General features: G+C 40.4%; 1 protein-coding gene across 1 annotated transcript in view; it reads left to right on the top strand.

Moving 5' to 3' along the window:
- Positions 1-22,354, top strand: part of LOC109881056 (periostin) — a 69,634-nt gene that overhangs the window by 3,809 nt on the left and 43,471 nt on the right. The window contains exons 2-7 of the mRNA XM_031808096.1: positions 131-232; positions 12,461-12,525; positions 13,502-13,659; positions 16,070-16,234; positions 17,858-18,004; positions 18,894-19,035. Of these exons, the coding sequence (XP_031663956.1) occupies positions 131-232; positions 12,461-12,525; positions 13,502-13,659; positions 16,070-16,234; positions 17,858-18,004; positions 18,894-19,035 (779 nt within the window). The remainder of the gene's footprint in view (positions 1-130; positions 233-12,460; positions 12,526-13,501; positions 13,660-16,069; positions 16,235-17,857; positions 18,005-18,893; positions 19,036-22,354) is intronic.

The following is a 22,354-nucleotide window of genomic DNA, read 5'->3' as shown; positions in this document are numbered from 1 at the left end:
CTCCCTCCTCAAACCTCTTCCCCTACTCCCTACTCCCTTCACCATTTCTCTCCTTTGCCTCCTTCCGGAACCTCCCCCCCTCCGCTCCCCCTCCCTTGCCCTCTCTCCTCCCACCTCTCCCTCTCCCCAGACCCAATGTGTGTGCCATGCAGCAGGTGATGGGGACCAAGAAGAGGAAGTACTTCAGCACATGTAGGACCTGGTATAAAGGCTCTATCTGTGGGAAGAAGACGTAAGTTACACACACACACACACACACACACACACACACACACACACACATACACATACACATACACACACACACACACACACATACACATACACATACACACACACATACATACATACATACATACATACATACATACATACATACATACACACATAGAACGCCAGAAACCTTTCTAGTTCCTTTTTGGGTTCCATGTAGAACCCTCTGAGGACAGGATTTGATTTGGAACCAAAAAAGGTTCTTCAAAAGTTTATTCTATGAGGACAACCGAAGAACACATTTAGGTTCTTGATTGCACCTTTTAGCAAAGAGTTTATAGATGATTTCATCTTTATTTAACTAGGAAAGTCAGTTAAGAACACATTTTTATTTTTAATGACAGCCTAGGAACAGTGGGTTAACTGCCTTGTTCCTAATTAAAGGGACCTATCTCTTCCTAATTAAAGGGACCTATCTCTTCCTAATTAAAGTAACCTATCTCTTCCTTATTAAAGTAACCTATCTCTTCCTAATTAAAGTAACCTGTCTCTTCCTTATTAAAGTAACCTATCTCTTCCTAATTAAAGTAACCTGTCTCTTCCTTATTAAAGTAACCTATCTCTTCCTAATTAAAGTAACCTGTCTCTTCCTTATTAAAGTAACCTATCTCTTCCTAATTAAAGTAACCTGTCTCTTCCTTATTAAAGTAACCTGTCTCTTCCTTATTAAAGTAACCTGTCTCTTCCTTATTAAAGTAACCTGTCTCTTCCTTATTAAAGTAACCTCTCTTCCTTATTAAAGTAACCTGTCTCTTCCTTATTAAAGGGGCGGCATAGTAGCCTAGTGGTTAGAGCGTTGGCCTAGTAACCTACAAGGTTGCAAGTTCAAATCCCTGAGCTGACAAGGTACAGATCTGTCATTCTACCCCTGAACAAAGCAGTTTACCCACTGTTCCAAGGCCGTCATTGAAAATAAGAATTTGTTCTTAACTGACCTGCCTAGTTAAATAAAAAGGAACAAATCTTTTCCTAATTAAAGGAAATGTAGTTTAATTGCTAAATTGTAATTATTTCTCCACTACGACCTATTTATTGCCTTACCTCCCTAATCTTACTACATTTCCACTCACTGTATACAGATGTTTCTATTGTATTATTGACTGTATGTTTTACTCCATGTGTAACTCTGTGTTGTCCTTTCACACTGCTTTGCTTTATCGTGGCCAGGTCACAGTTGTAAATGAGAACTTGTTCTCAACTGGCCTACCTGGTTAAATAAAGGGTTAGGGTTATATATATAAATACCTGGTTAAATAAAGGGTTATATATATAAATACCTGGTTAAATAAAGGGTTATATATATAAATACCTGGTTAAATAAAGAGTTAGGGTTATATATATAATACCTGGTTAAATAAAGGGTTAGAGTTATATATATATATACCTGGTTAAATAAAGGGTTATATATATAAATACCTGGTTAAATAAAGGGTTATATATATAAATACCTGGTTAAATAAAGGGTTAGGGTTATATATATATATACCTGGTTAAATAAAGGGTTATATATATAAATACCTGGTTAAATAAAGGGTTAGGGTTATATATATAAATACCTGGTTAAATAAAGGGTTAGGGTTATATATATAAATACCTGGTTAAATAAAGGGTTATATATATAAATACCTGGTTAAATAAAGGGTTAGGGTTATATATATAAATACCTGGTTAAATAAAGGGTTAGGGTTATATATATAAATACCTGGTTAAATAAAGGGTATATATATATATACCTGGTTAAATAAAGGGTTATATATATAAATACCTGGTTAAATAAAGGGTTATATATATATAAATACCTGGTTAAATAAAGGGTTATATATATAAATACCTGGTTAAATAAAGGGTTATATATATAAATACCTGGTTAAATAAAGGGTTATATATATAAATACCTGGTTAAATAAAGGGTTATATATATATATACCTGGTTAAATAAAGGGTTATATATATATATATATACCTGGTTAAATAAAGGGTTAGGGTTATATATATAAATACCTGGTTAAAGAAAGGGTTATATATATAAATACCTGGTTAAATAAAGGGTTATATATATAAATACCTGGTTAAATAAAGGGTTATATATATAAATACCTGGTTAAATAAAGGGTTATATATATAAATACCTGGTTAAATAAAGGGTTATATATATATATACCTGGTTAAATAAAGGGTTATATATATATATACCTGGTTAAATAAAGGGTTATATATATAAATACCTGGTTAAATAAAGGGTTATGTATATATATACCTGGTTAAATAAAGGGTTAGGGTTATATATATATATACCTGGTTAAATAAAGGGTTAGGGTTATATATATACCTGGTTAAATAAAGGGTTAGGGTTATATATATATATACCTGGTTAAATAAAGGGTTAGGGTTATATATATACCTGGTTAAATAAAGGGTTAGGGTTATATATATAAATACCTGGTTAAATAAAGGGTTATATATATAAATACCTGGTTAAATAAAGGGTTAGAGTTATATATATATATACCTGGTTAAATAAAGGGTTATATATATAAATACCTGGTTAAATAAAGGGTTATATATATAAATACCTGGTTAAATAAAGGGTTATATATATATATACCTGGTTAAATAAAGGGTTATATATATAAATACCTGGTTAAATAAAGGGTTATATATATATATACCTGGTTAAATAAAGGGTTATATATATATATACCTGGTTAAATAAAGGGTTATATATATAAATACCTGGTTAAATAAAGGGTTAGGGTTATATATATATATACCTGGTTAAATAAAGGGTTAGGGTTATATATATACCTGGTTAAATAAAGGGTTAGGGTTATATATATATATACCTGGTTAAATAAAGGGTTAGGGTTATATATATACCTGGTTAAATAAAGGGTTAGGGTTATATATATAAATACCTGGTTAAATAAAGGGTTATATATATAAATACCTGGTTAAATAAAGGGTTATATATATATATACCTGGTTAAATAAAGGGTTATATATATATATACCTGGTTAAATAAAGGGTTATATATATAAATACCTGGTTAAATAAAGGGTTAGGGTTATATATATAAATACCTGGTTAAATAAAGGGTTATATATATAAATACCTGGTTAAATAAAGGGTTATATATATATATACCTGGTTAAATAAAGGGTTATATATATATATACCTGGTTAAATAAAGGGTTATATATATATATACCTGGTTAAATAAAGGGTTATATATATAAATACCTGGTTAAATAAAGGGTTATATATATATATACCTGGTTAAATAAAGGGTTATATATATATATATACCTGGTTAAATAAAGGGTTATATATATATATACCTGGTTAAATAAAGGGTTAGGGTTATATATATATATACCTGGTTAAATAAAGGGTTAGGGTTATATATATAAATACCTGGTTAAATAAAGGGTTATATATATAAATACCTGGTTAAATAAAGGGTTAGGGTTATATATATATATACCTGGTTAAATAAAGGGTTATATATATATATACCTGGTTAAATAAAGGGTTAGGGTTATATATATATATACCTGGTTAAATAAAGGGTTATATATATATACCTGGTTAAATAAAGGGTTAGGGTTATATATATATATACCTGGTTAAATAAAGGGTTAGGGTTATATATATAAATACCTGGTTAAATAAAGGGTTATATATATAAATACCTGGTTAAATAAAGGGTTAGGGTTATATATATATATACCTGGTTAAATAAAGGGTTATATATATATATACCTGGTTAAATAAAGGGTTAGGGTTATATATATAAATACCTGGTTAAATAAAGGGTTATATATATATACCTGGTTAAATAAAGGGTTATATATATAAATACCTGGTTAAATAAAGGGTTAGGGTTATATATATAAATACCTGGTTAAATAAAGGGTTAGGGTTATATATATATATACCTGGTTAAATAAAGGGTTAGGGTTATATATATATATACCTGGTTAAATAAAGGGTTATATATATAAATACCTGGTTAAATAAAGGGTTATATATATAAATACCTGGTTAAATAAAGGGTTATATATATAAATACCTGGTTAAATAAAGGGTTAGGGTTATATATATATATACCTGGTTAAATAAAGGGTTAGGGTTATATATATATATACCTGGTTAAATAAAGGGTTATATATATAAATACCTGGTTAAATAAAGGGTTATATATATAAATACCTGGTTAAATAAAGGGTTATATATATAAATACCTGGTTAAATAAAGGGTTATATATATAAATACCTGGTTAAATAAAGGGTTATATATATATATACCTGGTTAAATAAAGGGTTATATATATATATACCTGGTTAAATAGAGGGTTAGGGTTATATATATATATAAATACCTGGTTAAATAAAGGTTATATATATAAATACCTGGTTAAATAAAGGGTTATATATATAAATACCTGGTTAAATAAAGGGTTATATATATATATACCTGGTTAAATAAAGGGTTATATATATATATATACCTGGTTAAATAAAGGGTTAGGGTTATATATATATATACCTGGTTAAATAAAGGGTTAGGGTTATATATATAATACCTGGTTAAATAAAGGGTTAGGGTTATATATATAAATACCTGGTTAAATAAAGGGTTAGGGTTATATATATATATACCTGGTTAAATAAAGGGTTATATATATAAATACCTGGTTAAATAAAGGGTTATATATATAAATACCTGGTTAAATAAAGGGTTATATATATATATACCTGGTTAAATAAAGGGTTATATATATATATACCTGGTTAAATAGAGGGTTAGGGTTATATATATATATACCTGGTTAAATAAAGGGTTATATATATAAATACCTGGTTAAATAAAGGGTTATATATATATAAATACCTGGTTAAATAAAGGGTTATATATATAAATACCTGGTTAAATAAAGGGTTATATATATAAATACCTGGTTAAATAAAGGGTTATATATATATATATATATATACCTGGTTAAATAAAGGGTTAGAGTTATATATATAAATACCTGGTTAAATAAAGGGTTATGTATATAAATACCTGGTTAAATAAAGGGTTAGGTATATAAATACCTGGTTAAATAAAGGGTTAGGTATATAAATACCTGGTTAAATAAAGGGTTATATATATAAATACCTGGTTAAATAAAGGGTTATATATATAAATACCTGGTTAAATAAAGGGTTATATATATATATACCTGGTTAAATAAAGGGTTATATATATAAATACCTGGTTAAATAAAGGGTTATATATATAAATACCTGGTTAAATAAAGGGTTATATATATATATACCTGGTTAAATAAAGGGTTATATATATAAATACCTGGTTAAATAAAGGGTTATATATATATATACCTGGTTAAATAAAGGGTTAGGGTTATATATATAAATACCTGGTTAAATAAAGGGTTATATATATAAATACCTGGTTAAATAAAGGGTTATATATATAAATACCTGGTTAAATAAAGGGTTAGGGTTATATATATAAATACCTGGTTAAATAAAGGGTTATATATATAAATACCTGGTTAAATAAAGGGTTATATATATAAATACCTGGTTAAATAAAGGGTTAGGGTTATATATATAAATACCTGGTTAAATAAAGGGTTATATATATAAATACCTGGTTAAATAAAGGGTTATATATATAAATACCTGGTTAAATAAAGGGTTATATATATATATACCTGGTTAAATAAAGGGTTATATATATATATACCTGGTTAAATAAAGGGTTAGGGTTATATATATACCTGGTTAAATAAAGGGTTATATATATAAATACCTGGTTAAATAAAGGGTTATATATATATATACCTGGTTAAATAAAGGGTTATATATATATAAATACCTGGTTAAATAAAGGGTTATATATATAAATACCTGGTTAAATAAAGGGTTATATATATAAATACCTGGTTAAATAAAGGGTTATATATATATAAATACCTGGTCAAATAAAGGGTTATATATATAAATACCTGGTTAAATAAAGGGTTATATATATAAATACCTGGTTAAATAAAGGGTTATATATATAAATACCTGGTTAAATAAAGGGTTATATATATAAATACCTGGTTAAATAAAGGGTTATATATATATATACCTGGTTAAATAAAGGGTTATATATATAAATACCTGGTTAAATAAAGGGTTAGGGTTATATATATAAATACCTGGTTAAATAAAGGGTTAGGGTTATATATATAAATACCTGGTTAAATAAAGGGTTAGGGTTATATATATAAATACCTGGTTAAATAAAGGGTTATATATATAAATACCTGGTTAAATAAAGGGTTAGAGTTATATATATAAATACCTGGTTAAATAAAGGTGAAATAAAAAAGCTGCCTGTTCAGGGGAAGTTTGAGTCAGACCCTCTGGTCCTGGAGGTCTGGAGCTGCTCTTAGGTGGCTTTCTCTCTCTCTCTCTCTCATTATGTATATATGTCTGTTTATGTCTGTATCTCTATCTATCCATCCATCTCTCTCTCCCTTCTACCCCTTTTTCCCTCTCATGTCTCCTTTCCTCTCCCTCCACCCTCTCTCATGTCTGTGCTATCCTGTCTCCTTTCCTCTCCCTCCACCCTCTCTCATGTCTGTGCTATCCTGTCTCCTTTCCTGTTAATTTCACTGGAAATGCATGACTGAGTCTTGTTTCAGAACCGAGAGAGAGAGAGAGAGAGAGAGAGAGAGACAGAGACAGAGAGAGATGTTGAAGTAATAGGAAGTTACACCAATTCAGTTACCACACAGAGTTACACCATATTAGACAAACCACAGCTTCCCTGGCCTCCAGGTTGTTATGATCTGTAACACAATAAAGGGTTTATTCATGTCTTGAAGCCTCAGGTCTATCCCCTGTTAATTAATTGAAACCACCAGTGCTAGATACATTTGATGGGGTCTGTCAGCATTTAACAGACCTACACATAGTAGTTGATGAGGTGCCTTTGCAAACTAACTAATGTGCATTACAACGTCGGGAGGCTGTGTCAATGTCCCTGTAGCATTGTCATTTTTTACTATTTATTTTACTAGGCAAGTCAGTTAAGAACAAATTCTTATTTTCAATGACAGCCTAGGAACAGTGGGTTAACTGCCTTGTTCAGGGGCAGAACGACAGATTTGTACCTTGTCAGCTCGGGGGTTTGAACCTTCCGGTTACTAGTCCAACGCTCTAACCACTAGGCTACCCTGCCGCCCCTTTAGTGTAACCAAGGTAACGCATTTTTCCAAGTGTGCGTAGCCTATCACATGATCGAGTATACATGTAACCTGTGATTCAACAGTACTATGTAGTTGTTTGGTGTGATATTCTACGGCTACCAATAACCTGGTGCAGCAGATGGTCTGAACCTTCTGGGAAAACAATATGAGTCATTATTAATCCATTTTAGCAGCTATTACTATTACTCACACAGTGAGCAGTCATTGAAGTCATCGTTAGTGATTCTCTATTCATTGGTGGGCCATTTTATATCCATTAGCTAGATTACACCATAAAACAATCAATCAATCCAATTTATTTATATAGCCCTTTTTACATCAGCTGATATCTCAAAGTGCTGTACAGAAACCCAGCCTAAATCCACAAACAGCAAGCAATGCAGGTGTAGAAGCACGGTGGCTAGGAAAAACTCCCTAGAAAGACCAAAACCTAGGAAGAAACCTAGAGAGGAACCAGGCTATGAGGGGTGGCCAGTCCTCTTCTGGCTGTGGTACTGGCTGTGGTAGGAGGAGATTATAACAGAACATGGCCAAGATGTTCAAAAGTTCATAGATGACCAGCTGGGTCAAATAATAATCACAGTGGTTGTAGAGGGTGCAACAAGTCAGTACCTCAGGAGTAAATGTCAGTTGGCTTTCGGAGCCGAGCATTCAGAGGTCGAGACTGCAGGTGTGGTAAAGAGAGAAAGAGAGTTGAAAACAGCAGGTCTGGGACCGGCAGCACGTCTTGTGAACATGTCAGAGTTCCATAGCCGCAGGGCCAGGTCAGGTAGTCCTGAGGCATGATCCTAGGGCTCAGTTCCTCCAGGAGGGAGAGAGGGAGAGATGGTATTAGAAGGAGCACTCTTAAATTCCCACAGGACACCAGATAGGACAGGAAAATTACAACAGACTGACACTAGCCCCGCGGCACATAGAGACTGGAGGCTGAGACAGTGGTGGGACAGGGGACACTGTGGCCCCGTCCGAAGATATCCCTGGACAGGGCCAATCAGACAGGATATAACCCCACCCACTTTACCAAGCACAACACACCACTGGAAGGATATCAACAGACCACCAACTTTGTAACCTGAAACAAGGCTGAGTATAGACCACAAAAATGTCCTCCACCGCACGAGCCCGAAGGGACACAAAACAGGACAGGAAGAACAGGACAGGAAGAACACGTCTGTGACTCAACCCCTCCTAGGGACGGCATGGAAGAGCACAAGAACGCCAGTGACTCAGCCCCCATAATAGGGTCAGAGGCAGAGAATCCCAGTGGAGAGAGGGGAGCTGGCTAGGCAGAGACAGCAAGGGCGGTTCGACTACACTCAATCATAGGACCTACTGAAGAGATGAGTCTTTAATAAAGACTTAAAACCTGTTATCCTCGGCAACCTCCGCTGAAATGGCAGAGCGCGAAATTCCTTTTTTTATTTTTTATTTAACTTCCAATACATTACATTCACAATGTTAATCTTCACAATGTTAATCTTGTTAATCTAGCCATTGTGTCAGATTTCAAAAGGGCTTTCCAGTGAAAGCACACCATACGATTATGTTATGTCAGAGCCTAGTCACAAAAAAACATACAGCCATTTTCCAGCCAAAGGGAAGAGTCACAAAAAGCAGAAATAGAGATCAAATTAATCACTAACCTTTGATGATCTTCATCAGATGGCACTCATAGGACATGATGTTACTCAATACATGTATGTTTTGTTCTATAATGTGCATATTTCTATCCAAAAATCTCAGTTTACATTGGCTCATTATGTTCAGTAATGTTGTGCCTCGAAAACATCCGACGAATTGACTGTGTCAACGAGTAGGTCTGGAGACATGTTGGACAAAACACACCGAGTCGATGGTGACTCCGAAAGCCTTTTGGAGTGAGTCTGTGGACTTTTCCATGTGAATATTAATGTCACCAAAAATCTGCCATGTCTACAAACTCCGATAAGAATTCAGGGAACTCGGTGAGGAACACTGTATACGGCCCAGGAGGCCTGTAAACAGCAGCAATTAAAAACAGTGATTGAGTAGACTGCATACATTTCATGACTAGAAGCTCAAAAGATAAAAGCCATTTTATGATTTTATTTTATTTACATTTGCTGTAGTTAGTTAGGTTAGCAACACCTCCGCCTTTGTGGGATGAGGGGGGGGGGGGGGGATATGGTCACTAGTGTAACCAGAAGGTGAGGCCTCATTTAACACAGGAAATTCATCAGTCTTGAGCCATGTTTCAGTCAGGCCATTCACATCAAGATTATGATCAGTGATCAGTTAATCGACTATAACTGCCTTTGAAGTGAGGGATCTAACATTAAGTAGCCCTATTTTGAGATGTGAGATATCACGATCTCTTTCAATAATGACAGGAATGGAGGAGGTCTTTATCCTAGTGAGATTGCTAAAATGAACACCGCCATGTTTAGTTTTGCCCAACTTAGGTCGAGGCACAGACACGGTCTCAATGGTGATAGCTGAGCTGACTACACTGACTTGGCTAGTGGCAGACTCCACTAAGCTGGCATGCTGGCACCCCTCCAGCTAGGATGGAGTCCGTCACTCCTCAGCAAGCCAGGCTTGGTCCTGTTTGTCGGGGAGTCCCAGAAAGAGGGCCAATTATCTACAAATCTTTTGGGAGGGGCAGAAAACAGTTTTCAACCAGAGATTGAGTTGTGAGACTCTGCTGTAGAGCTCATCACTCCCCCTAACTGGGAGGGGGCCAGAGACTCTGCTGTAGAGCTCATCACTCCCTCTAACTGGGAGGGGTCAGAGACTCTGCTGTAGAGCTCATCACTCCCCCTAACTGGGAGGGGCCAGAGACTCTGCTGTAGAGCTCATCGCTCTCTCTAACTGGGAGGGGCCAGAGACTCTGCTGTAGAGCTCATCACTCCCCCTAACTGGGAGGGGGCCAGAGACAATTACTTGAGTCGATGCCTAAAAAAAAATTCTAGCTGATTTACACGCTGAGGCTATGTTGCGCTTGGTAATCTCTGACTGTTTCATCCTAACATCGTTGGTGCTGACGTGGATAACAATATCCCTATACTCTCTACACTCACCAGTTTTAGCTTTAGCCAGCACCAACTTCAGCTTAGCCTTAACGTCGGTAGCCCTGCCCCCTGGTAAACAGTATATGATCGCTGGATGATTCTTTTAAGACTAATATCGCGGGTAATGGAGTCGCCAATGACTAGGGTTTTCAATTTGTCAGCGCTAATGGTGGGAAGCTTCGGCGGGTGGAGGAGAGACCAGAGAAGGCTCAGCCTCTGAACTCTGGAGAAAACCGGTTGAAAGTTTGTCGGTTGAATGAGCGACACCAGTTGAGTATTCCTACAGCATTTCTCAATTTTTATCAAATTGATCAGCAATACAGTGAAGACAATGTTAATGTTGTAAATCAAATCAAATCAAAGTTTATTTGTCACGTGTGCCGAATACAACCTTACAGGGAAATGCTTACTTACAGGTTCTAACCAATAGCACAAAAAAGGTATTAGGTGAACAATAGTTAAGTAAATAAATAAGAACAACAGTAAAAAGACAGTGATAAATAACAGTAGCAAATGACTATTGTAGCTGGAAATGGCAGATTTCTTTATGGAATATCTACATAGGCGTACAGAGTACCAGCAACCATCACTCCTGTGTTCCAATGGCACGCTGTGTTAGCTAATTCAAGTTGATCATTTTAAAAGGCTAATTGATCATTAGAAAACCCTTTTGCAATTATGTTAGAATAGCTGAAAACGGTTGTTCTGATTAAATAAGCAATACAACTGGGCATTTTTAGACTATTTGAGTATCTGGAGCATCAGCGTTTGTGGGTTTGATTACAGGCTCAAAATGGCCAGAAACAAAGGACTTTCCTCTGAAACACATCAGTCTATTCTTGTTCTGAGAAATGAAAGCTTTCCATGCGAGAAATTGCCAAGACACTGAAGATCTCGTACAACGCTGTGTACTACTCCCTTCACAGAACAGCGCAAACTGGCTCTAACAGAATAGAAAGAGGAGTGGGAGGCCCAGGTGCACAACTGAGCAAGAGGACAAGTACATTAGAGTGTCTAGTTTGAGAAACAGAGGACTCACAAGTCCTCAACTGGAATCTTTGTTAAATAGTATCCGCAAAACACCCGTCTCAACGTCAACAGTGAAGAGGCGACTCAGGGATGCTGGCCTTCTAGGCAGAGTTGCAAAGAAAAAGCCATATCTTAGACTGGCCAATAAAAAGAAAAGAAAATATTAAGTTGGGCAAAAGACCACACACTGGATAGAGGTTCTATCTCTTATAGTTGTGTCTCGTCCTACCAGGGTGGTTCTATCTCTTATAGTTGTCTTGTCCTACCAGGGTGGTTCTATCTCTTATAGTTGTCTTGTCCTACCAGGGTGGTTCTATCTCTTATAGTTGTCTTGTCCTAACAGGGTGGTTCTATCTCTTATAGTTGTCTTGTCCTAACAGGGTGGTTCTATCTCTTATAGTTGTCTTGTCCTACCAGGGTGGTTCTATCTCTTATAGTTGTGTCTCATCCTAACAGGGTGGTTCTATCTCTTATAGTTGTCTTGTCCTAACAGGGTGGTTCTATCTCTTATAGTTGTCTTGTCCTAACAGGGTGGTTCTATCTCTTATAGTTGTCTTGTCCTACCAGGGTGGTTCTATCTCTTATAGTTGTGTCTCATCCTAACAGGGTGGTTCTATCTCTTATAGTTGTCTTGTCCTACCAGGGTGGTTCTATCTCTTATAGTTGTCTTGTCCTACCAGGGTGGTTCTATCTCTTATAGTTGTCTTGTCCTAACAGGGTGGTTCTATCTCTTATAGTTGTCTTGTCCTAACAGGGTGGTTCTATCTCTTATAGTTGTCTTGTCCTACCAGGGTGGTTCTATCTCTTATAGTTGTGTCTCGTCTTTTCTCCAGGATGGTTGTCTATGAGTGCTGTCCAGGCTACATGAAGCTGGAAGGCATGAAAGGATGCCCTGCAGGTTTGTGCATACTAGTGTAGTTCACATCACCAGTCTATGAAAAACCATACACCCTCCGAGATGAGGCTTCATAGGATTTCACGCTGTACTCTCACCCTATAGATCCTCACCTTATAGCTCCTCCCTCTCACCATATAGCTCCTCCCTCTCACCTTATAGCTCCTCCCTCTAAGCCTATAGCTCCTCTCTCTCACCCTATAGCTCCTCCCTCTCACCCTATAGCTCCTCCCTCTAAGCCTATAGCTCCTCTCTCTCACCCTGTAATCTCACCCGGTTCTCTCACCCTATAGCCCCTCCCTCTCACCCTATAGCTCCTCCCTCTCACCCTATAGCTCCTCCCTCTAAACCTATAGCTCCTCTCTCTCACCCTGTAATCTCACCCGGTTCTCTCACCCTATAGATCCTCACCTTATAGCTCCTCCCTCTCACCCTATAGCTCCTTCCTCTAAGCCTATAGCTCCTCTCTCTCACCCTGTAATCTCACCCTGTTCTCTCACCCTATAGCCCCTCCCTCTCACCCTATAGCTCCTCCCTCTCAGCCTATAGCTCCTCACCCTAGAGAGCCACCTTCTCACCCTTTAGCTCCTCCCTCTCACCATATAGCTCCTCCCTCTCACCATATAGCTCCTCCCTCTCAACCTATAGCACCACCCTCTCAGCATATAAATCCTCCCTCTCACCCTACAGCGCCACCCTATCATCCTTTAGCTCCTCCCTCTCACCCTATATCTCCTCCCTCTCACCTTGGGTGAGCAGACTTCTTTTCCAGCTCAGCAATAGACAACTTGATTATCATCTCATTTGGTTTGATACATTGAATCAGGTGTGATAGTGCTGAGCTCAAACAGAAGCTTGGACACCCAGCAGGGTTGGCCAGCAGGGTTGGCCAGCAGGGTTGGCCAGCAGGGCTGGCCTGCTCCAGTTGGTTTATACATTGTGTGTGACTTTAAACTCTCTCTCTCTCTCGCTCCTCCAGTGGCTCCTATAGACCATGTGTATGGCACATTGGGCCTGGTGAAGGCTAGGACAACCCAGAAGTACTCAGCCCTCTCTAAGCTGAGGGAAGAGATTGAAGGGAAGGGATCATTCACTATGTTTTCCCCTAGCGACGAAGCCTGGGACCTACTGGACCCTGTAAGTAGTTAAATAGTCAGTCAATCAGTGAGTCAGTCATTTAGTTAATTAGTTAGTCAATCAGTTACTTAGTTAAATAGTCAGTAAATCAGTGAGTCAGTCAGTCAGTCACCCAGCCAGTCAGTCAGTCAGTCACCCAGTCAGTCAGTCACCCAGCCAGTCAGTCAGTCAGTTTGTCAGTCACCCAGCCAGTCAGTCAGTCAGTTAGTCAGTCAGTTAATCAGTTAGTTAATCAGCCAGTCAGTCAGCCAATCAGTCAGTTAGTCAGTCAGTCACCCAGTCAGTCAGTCAGTTAGTCAGTCAGTTAATCAGGCAGTTAATTAGTCAGCTAGTCAGTTAATTAGTCAGTTAGTCAGTTAGTCAATCAGTCAGTTAATTAGTCAGTTAGTTAATAAGTCAGTTAGTTAGTCAGTTAATTAGTCAGTCAGTTAGTCAGTTAGTTAATCAGTCAGTTAGTTAGTTAGTCAGTCAGTCAGTCAATTAGTCAGTTAATTAATCAGTCAGTTAGTTAGTTAGTCAGTCAGTCAATGAGTTAATGAGTTAATTAGTCAGTCAGTTAGTCAGTTAATTAATCAGTCCGTCAGTTAATTAATCAGTCCGTCAGTTAATCAGTCAGTTAGTCAGTCAGTTAATCAGTTTGTCAATTAGTTAGTCAGTCCGTTAGTGAGTTAGTTTGTCAGTCAGTCAGTTAATTAGTCAGTTAATTAATCAGTTAATTAATCAGTCGGTTAGTTAGTCAGTCAGTCATTAGTTAGTCAGTCAGTCAGTCAGTCAGTTAGTCAGTTAATTAGTCAGTTAATTAATCAGTCAATTAGTCAGTTAGTTAGTCAGTCAGTTAATCAGTTAGTTAGTCAGTCAGTTAATTAGTCAGTTAGTTAGTTAGTCAGTCAGTTAATCTGTCAGTCAGTTAATCAGTCAGTTAATTAGTCAGTCAATCAGTCAGTCAGTTAATCAGTCAGTTAATCAGTCAGTCAGTTAGTCAGTCAATCAGTTAGTTTATCAGTCAGTCAGTTAGTCAGTCAGTCAACCAGTCAGCCAGCCTGTCAATCAGTCAGCCAGTTAGTCAGTCAGTCAGTTAATTAGTCAGCCAGTTAGTCAGTCAGTCAGTCAGTTAATTAGTCAGTCAGTTAGTCAGTCAGTTAGTTAGTTAATCAGTCAGGCAGTTAGTCAGTCAGTCAGTTAGTCAGTCAGTCAGTCAGCCAGCCTGTCAATCAGTCAGCCAGTAAATCAGTCAGTCAGTCAGTCAGTTAGTTAATCAGTCAGCCAGTTAGTCAGTCAGTCAGTTAATTAGTCAGTTAGTTCATCAGTCAGTCAGTTAATGATCAGTCAACCTTGTTCACAATGGCAGGTTGAAGGTGCTCAAATCCTATTTTTATCCCATATCCGATTCGAAACAGTCTGAACAGGCAGAAAACGCGTGGAATCGGATATTTCAAACCACATTCATAGATTCCAGGGTCAATAATCAAGTGGCAGCATTGGAGCACAGGGGATGAGGGGAAGAGTCAACAACACGACAGCGATCAGAGGAAGACTGCAGGGCAGATGGAAATGAATTAACAGCACAGTCAGTTACTGTAGCGCACCAGTACTAAGTACTTAGCCAAGGTTGAAAAACTCCTGTCGCCTTCTTCACGGCTGAATGCAGGGTGAATCTGATCACCTTCTCGTGATTGCTGGATTATAGCTCGCCACTGCCAATATTCAGTCTGCGTGGCTAGCGGCTAACGTTAGTCGGCTCGAACTAGCTAACGCAGAGTAGATTCTCCATATGAAATTGAGAAATAGTGCATTGTGTGTACTTTAAAAGATATCTGGAAATAAGTTAATAAATATGTAGTTCTAGGTAATCAGATGGTGACTACAACGAAGTTACTAAGTCTATGACAATACTGTGTTTTTACTGTAGTGAGTAAAAACTCATACTTTAGTGAGTACAAACTCATAATTGTAAAAACTCATAAGCTTAAGTTAGTCAATCATTCAGTCAGTCAGCCAGTCAGTCAGCCAGTCAGTCAGCCAGTTCTGTTCAGACAGTCAGCCAGTCAGCCAGTCAGCCAGTCAGCCAGTCAGCCAGCCAGTCAGTCAGCCAGTCAGTCAGCCAGTTCTGTTCAGACAGGGAGATCTCTGCTTCCTTCCTTAGTCAATCAGTCAGTCAATCAGCCAGTCAGTCAGTCAATCAGTCAGTCAGTCAGCCAGTCAATCAGTCAGTCAATCAGTCAGTCAGCCAGTTCTGTTCAGACAGGGATATCTCTGCTTCCTTCCTTAGTCAATCAGTCAGTCAGCCAGTCAATCAGTCAGCCAGTCAGTCAGCCAGTCAGTCAGCCAGTCAGTCAGCCAGTTCTGTTCAGACAGGGAGATCTCTGCTTCCTCTCTCCCACACTCTGTTGTTCCTCCTATCCATCCCCAGGAGGTGCTTGGTGCCTTGGTGAGCAACGTGAACATCGAGCTGTACAACGCCCTGCACTATCACATGGTCAACCATCGCATGCTAACGAAAGACCTGAAGAATGACATGTCTATCACCTCCATGTACAACAACCAAGGACTCTACATCAATCACTACTCAAATGGGGTATGTATTCAACCGCTAGCCCCAAGCCTTAACCCTTAGCCCCTACCCCTGGACCCCCCCAAAAAAAACTAGCTAGCACCTACTCCTAGATCCAACCGCTAGACCCTAGACTTAACCCTTAGAACCTACCCCTGGACCCCCCCCAAAAAAACCTAGCTAGCACCTACTCCTAGATCCAACCGCTAGACCCTAGACTTAACCCTTAGAACCTACCCCTGGACCCCCCCCAAAAAAACCTAGCTAGCACCTACTCCTAGATCCAACCGCTAGACCCTACTATTGATACACCCTCCATAGTGTAATGAATCACTTCACTATGCTCAAAGGGATATTCAGTGTCTGTTTTAATATTATTCACCCATCTACCAATAGGAGCCCGTCTTTGCTAGTTATTGAAAAACCTCCCTGGTCTTTGAGGTTGAATCTGTGTTTGAATGAGGGACCTTACAGATAGTTGTATGTGTGGTGTACAGAGATGAGGTCGTCATTAAAGAATGCATGTTAAACAGTGTTATTGTAAACAGAGTGAGTCGATTAAACTTTTTACGAGATTTATTTAGGCTACAACAAAAGGGTTGAATACTTATTGACTCAAGACATTTCAGCTTTGCATTTTAAATTAATTTGTAAAAAATGTCTAAAAGCATAATTCCATTTTGACATTTTGGGGTATTGTGTGTAGTTAACTGATTGTGTGTAGTTAACTGATTGTGTGTTGGCTAACTGATTGTGTGTAGTTAACTGATTGTGTGTAGGCTAACTGATTGTGTGTAGTTAACTGATTGTGTGTTGGCTAACTGATTGTGTGTAGTTAACTGATTGTGTGTTGGCTAACTGATTGTGTGTTGGCTAACTGATTGTGTGTTGGCTAACTGATTGTGTGTTGGCTAACTGATTGTGTGTTGGCTAACTGATTGTGTGTAGTTAACTGATTGTGTGTAGTTAACTGATTGTGTGTAGGCTAACTGATTATGTGTAGTCTAACTGATTGTGTGTAGTTAACTGATTGTGTGTTGGCTAACTGATTGTGTGTTGGCTAACTGATTGTGTGTTGGCTAACTGATTGTGTGTTGGCTAACTGATTGTGTGTTGGCTAACTGATTGTGTGTTGGCTAACTGATTGTGTGTAGTCTAACTGATTATGTGTAGTCTAACTGATTGTGTGTTGGCTAACTGATTGTGTGTTGGCTAACTGATTGTGTGTTGGCTAACTGATTGTGTGTAGGCTAACTGATTGTGTGTAGGCTAACTGATTGTGTGTAGTCTAACTGATTGTGTGTAGTCTAACTGATTGTGTGTAGGCTAACTGATTGTGTGTAGTCTAACTGATTGTGTGTAGTCTAACTGATTGTGTGTAGTCTAGGGACACAAAATCTACATTTAATCCATTTTAAATTCAGGCTGTCAGAAAACATAATGTGGAAAAGGTCAATGGGTGTGAACACCTTCTGAAAGCACTGTATATATAAATATTTACAATTCGTATGATATATTATGAATCCAATTTGCAACATATCATTCAAATTTGGCTTAAGATCCCCGGAGCGCATTTTTAATTGGACAATAAAGTGATTCTATTCACTTAACCAATCAATAAATTAACCAATCACTCTCCCTTTGTAGATCGTCACGGTGAACTGCGCCAGGATTATCCATGGTAACCAGGTGGCTACCAATGGAGTGGTTCATGTCATCGACCGTGTCATCACTAACGTGGTCAACACCATACAGGACGCCCTGGGAGTTGATGACGACCTCTCCTCCTTCAGTGTACGTACCTGAGTGTAAACTGACCAGAATATCCCCGTAGTAGTATTAGTAGTAGTAGTACAGTAGTAGTAGTAGTAGTAGTAGTAGTAGTAGTGGTAGTAGTAGTAGTAGTAGTGGTAGTAGTAGTAGTAGTAGCGGTAGTAGTAGTAGTAGTAGTAGTAGTAGTAGCGGTAGTAGTAGTAGTAGTAGTAGTAGTAGTAGTACAGTAGTAGTATTATAGTAGTAGTAATAGTAGTAGCAGTAGTAGTAGAAGTAGTAGTAGTAGTAGTATTAGTGGTAGCAGTAGTAGTAGTGGTAGTGGTAGTAGTAGTAGTAGTAGTAGTAGCGGTAGTAGTGGTAGTAGTATTAGTGGTAGTAGTAGTATTAGTAGTAGCAGTAGTAGTACAGTAGTATTATTATAGTAGTAGTAGTAGTAGTAGTAGTATTAGTGGTAGCAGTAGTAGTAGTGGTAGTAGTAGTAGTAGTAGTAGTAGTAGTGGTAGTAGTATTAGTGGTAGTAGTAGTATTAGTAGTAGCAGTAGTAGTACAGTAGTATTATTATAGTAGTAGTAGTAGTAGTAGTAGTAGTATTAGTGGTAGCAGTAGTAGTAGTATTAGTAGTAGCGGTAGTAGTGGTAGTAGTAGCAGTAGTCTTAGTGGTAGTAGTAGCAGTAGTAGTATTATAGTAGTAGTATTATAGTAGTGGTAATAGTAGTAGCAGTAGTAGTAGTAGTAGTAGTATTGGTAGCAGTAGTAGTAGAGGTAGTAGTAGCAGCGGTAGTAGTGGTAGTGGTAGTGGTAGTAGTATTATAGTAGTAGTTGTAGTAGTAGTAGTAGTAGTACTATAGTAGTAGTAGAAGGTAGTATTATGTATTCATCTACAGAACTAACCCTGCTATTCTCTCATTAGGCTGTAGCCTTGGCCTCAGGTGTGATGGAAAAACTGGGCCAGCCAGGTTACTTCACGCTGTTCGCTCCCACCAATGATGCCTTCAAGAACCTTGAGGCCGGCTTCCTGGAACGCATTATGGGAGACAATGCTGTTATCTCAGGTAAGAAATCACTTATGGCCAGATAAACAATAGCCAATCGCCAGATTACCAGTAACCAATCAATGCCAGATTATCAGTAACCAATCACCTACCGCCAGATTACCAATAACCAATCACCTACGGCCAGATTATCAGTAACCAATCACCTACCGCCAGATTACCAATAACCAATCACCTACGGCCAGATTACCAATCACCTACGGCCAGATTACCAATAACCAATCACCTACGGCCAGATTACCAATTGCCAATCGCCTATGGTTATGGTTACAAATTGCTAATAATCTATGCCAGATTACCAGTAACCAATCACCTACGGCCAGATTACCAATAACCAATCACCTACGGCCAGATTACCAATAACCAATCACCTATGGCCAGATTACCAATGACCAATCACCTACGGCCAGATTACCAGTAACCAATCACCTATGGCCAGATTACCAATAACCAATCACCTACGGCCAGATTACCAATAGCCAATTGCCTATGGTTATGGTTACAAATTGCTAATAATCAATGCCAGATTACCAGTAACCAATCACCTACGGCCAGATTACCAATGACCAATCACCTATCACCTTTTCATTATTATCCATGAGATGTAGTCAGTGTTCAATCAGCCCCTTTCTTAAGCAGACACACCTCATCCCCACAGACACACCCCATCCCCACAGACACACCTCATCCCCACAGACACACCCCATCCCCACAGACACACCTCGCCCCCACAGACACACCCCACCCCCACAGACACACCCCGTCCCCACAGACACACCCCATCCCCACAGACACACCTCGTCCCCACAGACACACCCCACCCCGACAGACACACCCCGTCCCCACAGACACACCCCGTCCCCACAGACACACCTCGTCCCCACAGACACACCTCGTCCCCACAGACACACCCCGTCCCCACAGACACACCTCGTCCCCACAGACACACCTCATCCCCACAGACACACCTCGTCCCCACAGACACACCTCATCCCCACAGACACACCCCATCCCCACAGACACACCCCACCCCCACAGACACACCCCGTCCCCACAGACACACCCCGTCCCCACAGACACACCTCGTCCCCACAGACACACCTCGTCCCCACAGACACACCTCGTCCCCACAGACACACCTCGTCCCAACAGACACACCTCGTCCCCACAGACACACCTCGTCCCCACAGACACACCTCGTCCCCACAGACACACCTCATCCCCACAGACACACCTCATCCCCACAGACACACCTCATCCCCACAGACACACCCGATCCCCACAGACACACCCCATCCCCACAGACACACCTCATCCCCAAAGACACACCTCATCCCCACAGATACACCTCATCCCCACAGACACACCTCATCCCCACAGATACACCTCATCCCCACAGACACACCCCATCCCCACAGACATACACAGGAACACACATGGTCTCCCGATGACACACACGTAAAGCAGGAAATGCTTGTCTCTGTATCAGAGTATCCAGCCAGCAGTAACGGTGCAGCGGCTTTGAGGCAGATTGATGGACCGTAACACACACACACACACACACGCACATACACACACACACACACACACACACGCACATACACACACACACACACACACACACACACACACACACACACACACACACACACACACACACACACACACACACACGCACATACACACACACACACACACGCACATACACACACACACACACACACGCACACACACGCACATACACACACACACATACGCACACACACACACACGCACATACACACACACATACGCACATACACACACACATACACACACACACACACACATACGCACACACACACACACACACACACATACACACACACACACACACACACACACACACACACACGCACATACACACACACATACGCACATACACACACACACACACACACACGCGCACATACACACACACACATACACATACGCGCACACACACGTACACACACTGTTCTTTCCTTGCTTCCGTGAGGGGACTGACCTTATCTGCACCAGATCGCAGCAGCCCAACAAACAACCGGACGCCAGGGCCTCCCTTGCACCAGATCGCAGCAGCCCAACAAACAACCGGACGCCAGGGCCTCCCTTGCACCAGATCACAGCAGCCCAACAAACAACCGGACGCCAGGGCCTCCCTTGCACCAGATCACAGCAGCCCAACAAACAACCGGACGCCAGGGCCTCCCTTGCACCAGATCGCAGCAGCCCAACAAACAACCGGACGCCAGGGCCTCCCTTGCACCAGATCGCAGCAGCCCAACAAACAACCGGACGCCAGGGCCTCCCTTGCACCAGATCACAGCAGCCCAACAAACAACCGGACGCCAGGGCCTCCCTTGCACCAGATCGCAGCAGCCCAACAAACAACCGGACGCCAGGGCCTCCCTTGCACCAGATCGCAGCAGCCCAACAAACAACCGGACGCCAGGGCCTCCCTTGCACCAGATCGCAGCAGCCCAACAAACAACCGGACGCCAGGGCCTCCCTTGCACCAGATCGCAGCAGCCCAACAAACAACCGGACGCCAGGGCCTCCCTTGCACCAGATCGCAGCAGCCCAACAAACAACCGGACGCCAGGGCCTCCCTTGCACCAGATCGCAGCAGCCCAACAAACAACCGGACGCCAGGGCCTCCCTTGCACCAGATCGCAGCAGCCCAACAAACAACCGGACGCCAGGGCCTCCCTTGCACCAGATCGCAGCAGCCCAACAAACAACGGACGCCAGGGCCTCCCTTGCACCAGATCGCAGCAGCCCAACAAACAACCGGACGCCAGGGCCTCCCTTGCACCAGATCGCAGCAGCCCAACAAACAACCGGACCCCAGGGCCTCCCTTGCACCAGATCGCAGCAGCCCAACAAACAACCGGACGCCAGGGCCTCCCTTGCACCAGATCGCAGCAGCCCAACAAACAACCGGACGCCAGGGCCTCCCTTGCACCAGATCGCAGCAGCCCAACAAACAACCGGACGCCAGGGCCTCCCTTGCACCAGATCACAGCAGCCCAACAAACAACCGGACGCCAGGGCCTCCCTTGCACCAGATCGCAGCAGCCCAACAAACAACCGGACGCCAGGGCCTCCCTTGCACCAGATCACAGCAGCCCAACAAACAACCGGACGCCAGGGCCTCCCTTGCACCAGATCGCAGCAGCCCAACAAACAACCGGACGCCAGGGCCTCCCTTGCACCAGATCGCAGCAGCCCAACAAACAACCGGACGCCAGGGCCTCCCTTGCACCAGATCGCAGCAGCCCAACAAACAACCGGACGC

The sequence above is a fragment of the Oncorhynchus kisutch genome, linkage group LG28 (genome assembly GCF_002021735.2).
Source record: "Oncorhynchus kisutch isolate 150728-3 linkage group LG28, Okis_V2, whole genome shotgun sequence".
NCBI lineage: Eukaryota > Metazoa > Chordata > Actinopteri > Salmoniformes > Salmonidae > Oncorhynchus > Oncorhynchus kisutch.
The sequence above is the reverse complement of the archived record's forward strand: the minus strand, read 5'-3'. Positions and strand labels throughout refer to the sequence as shown.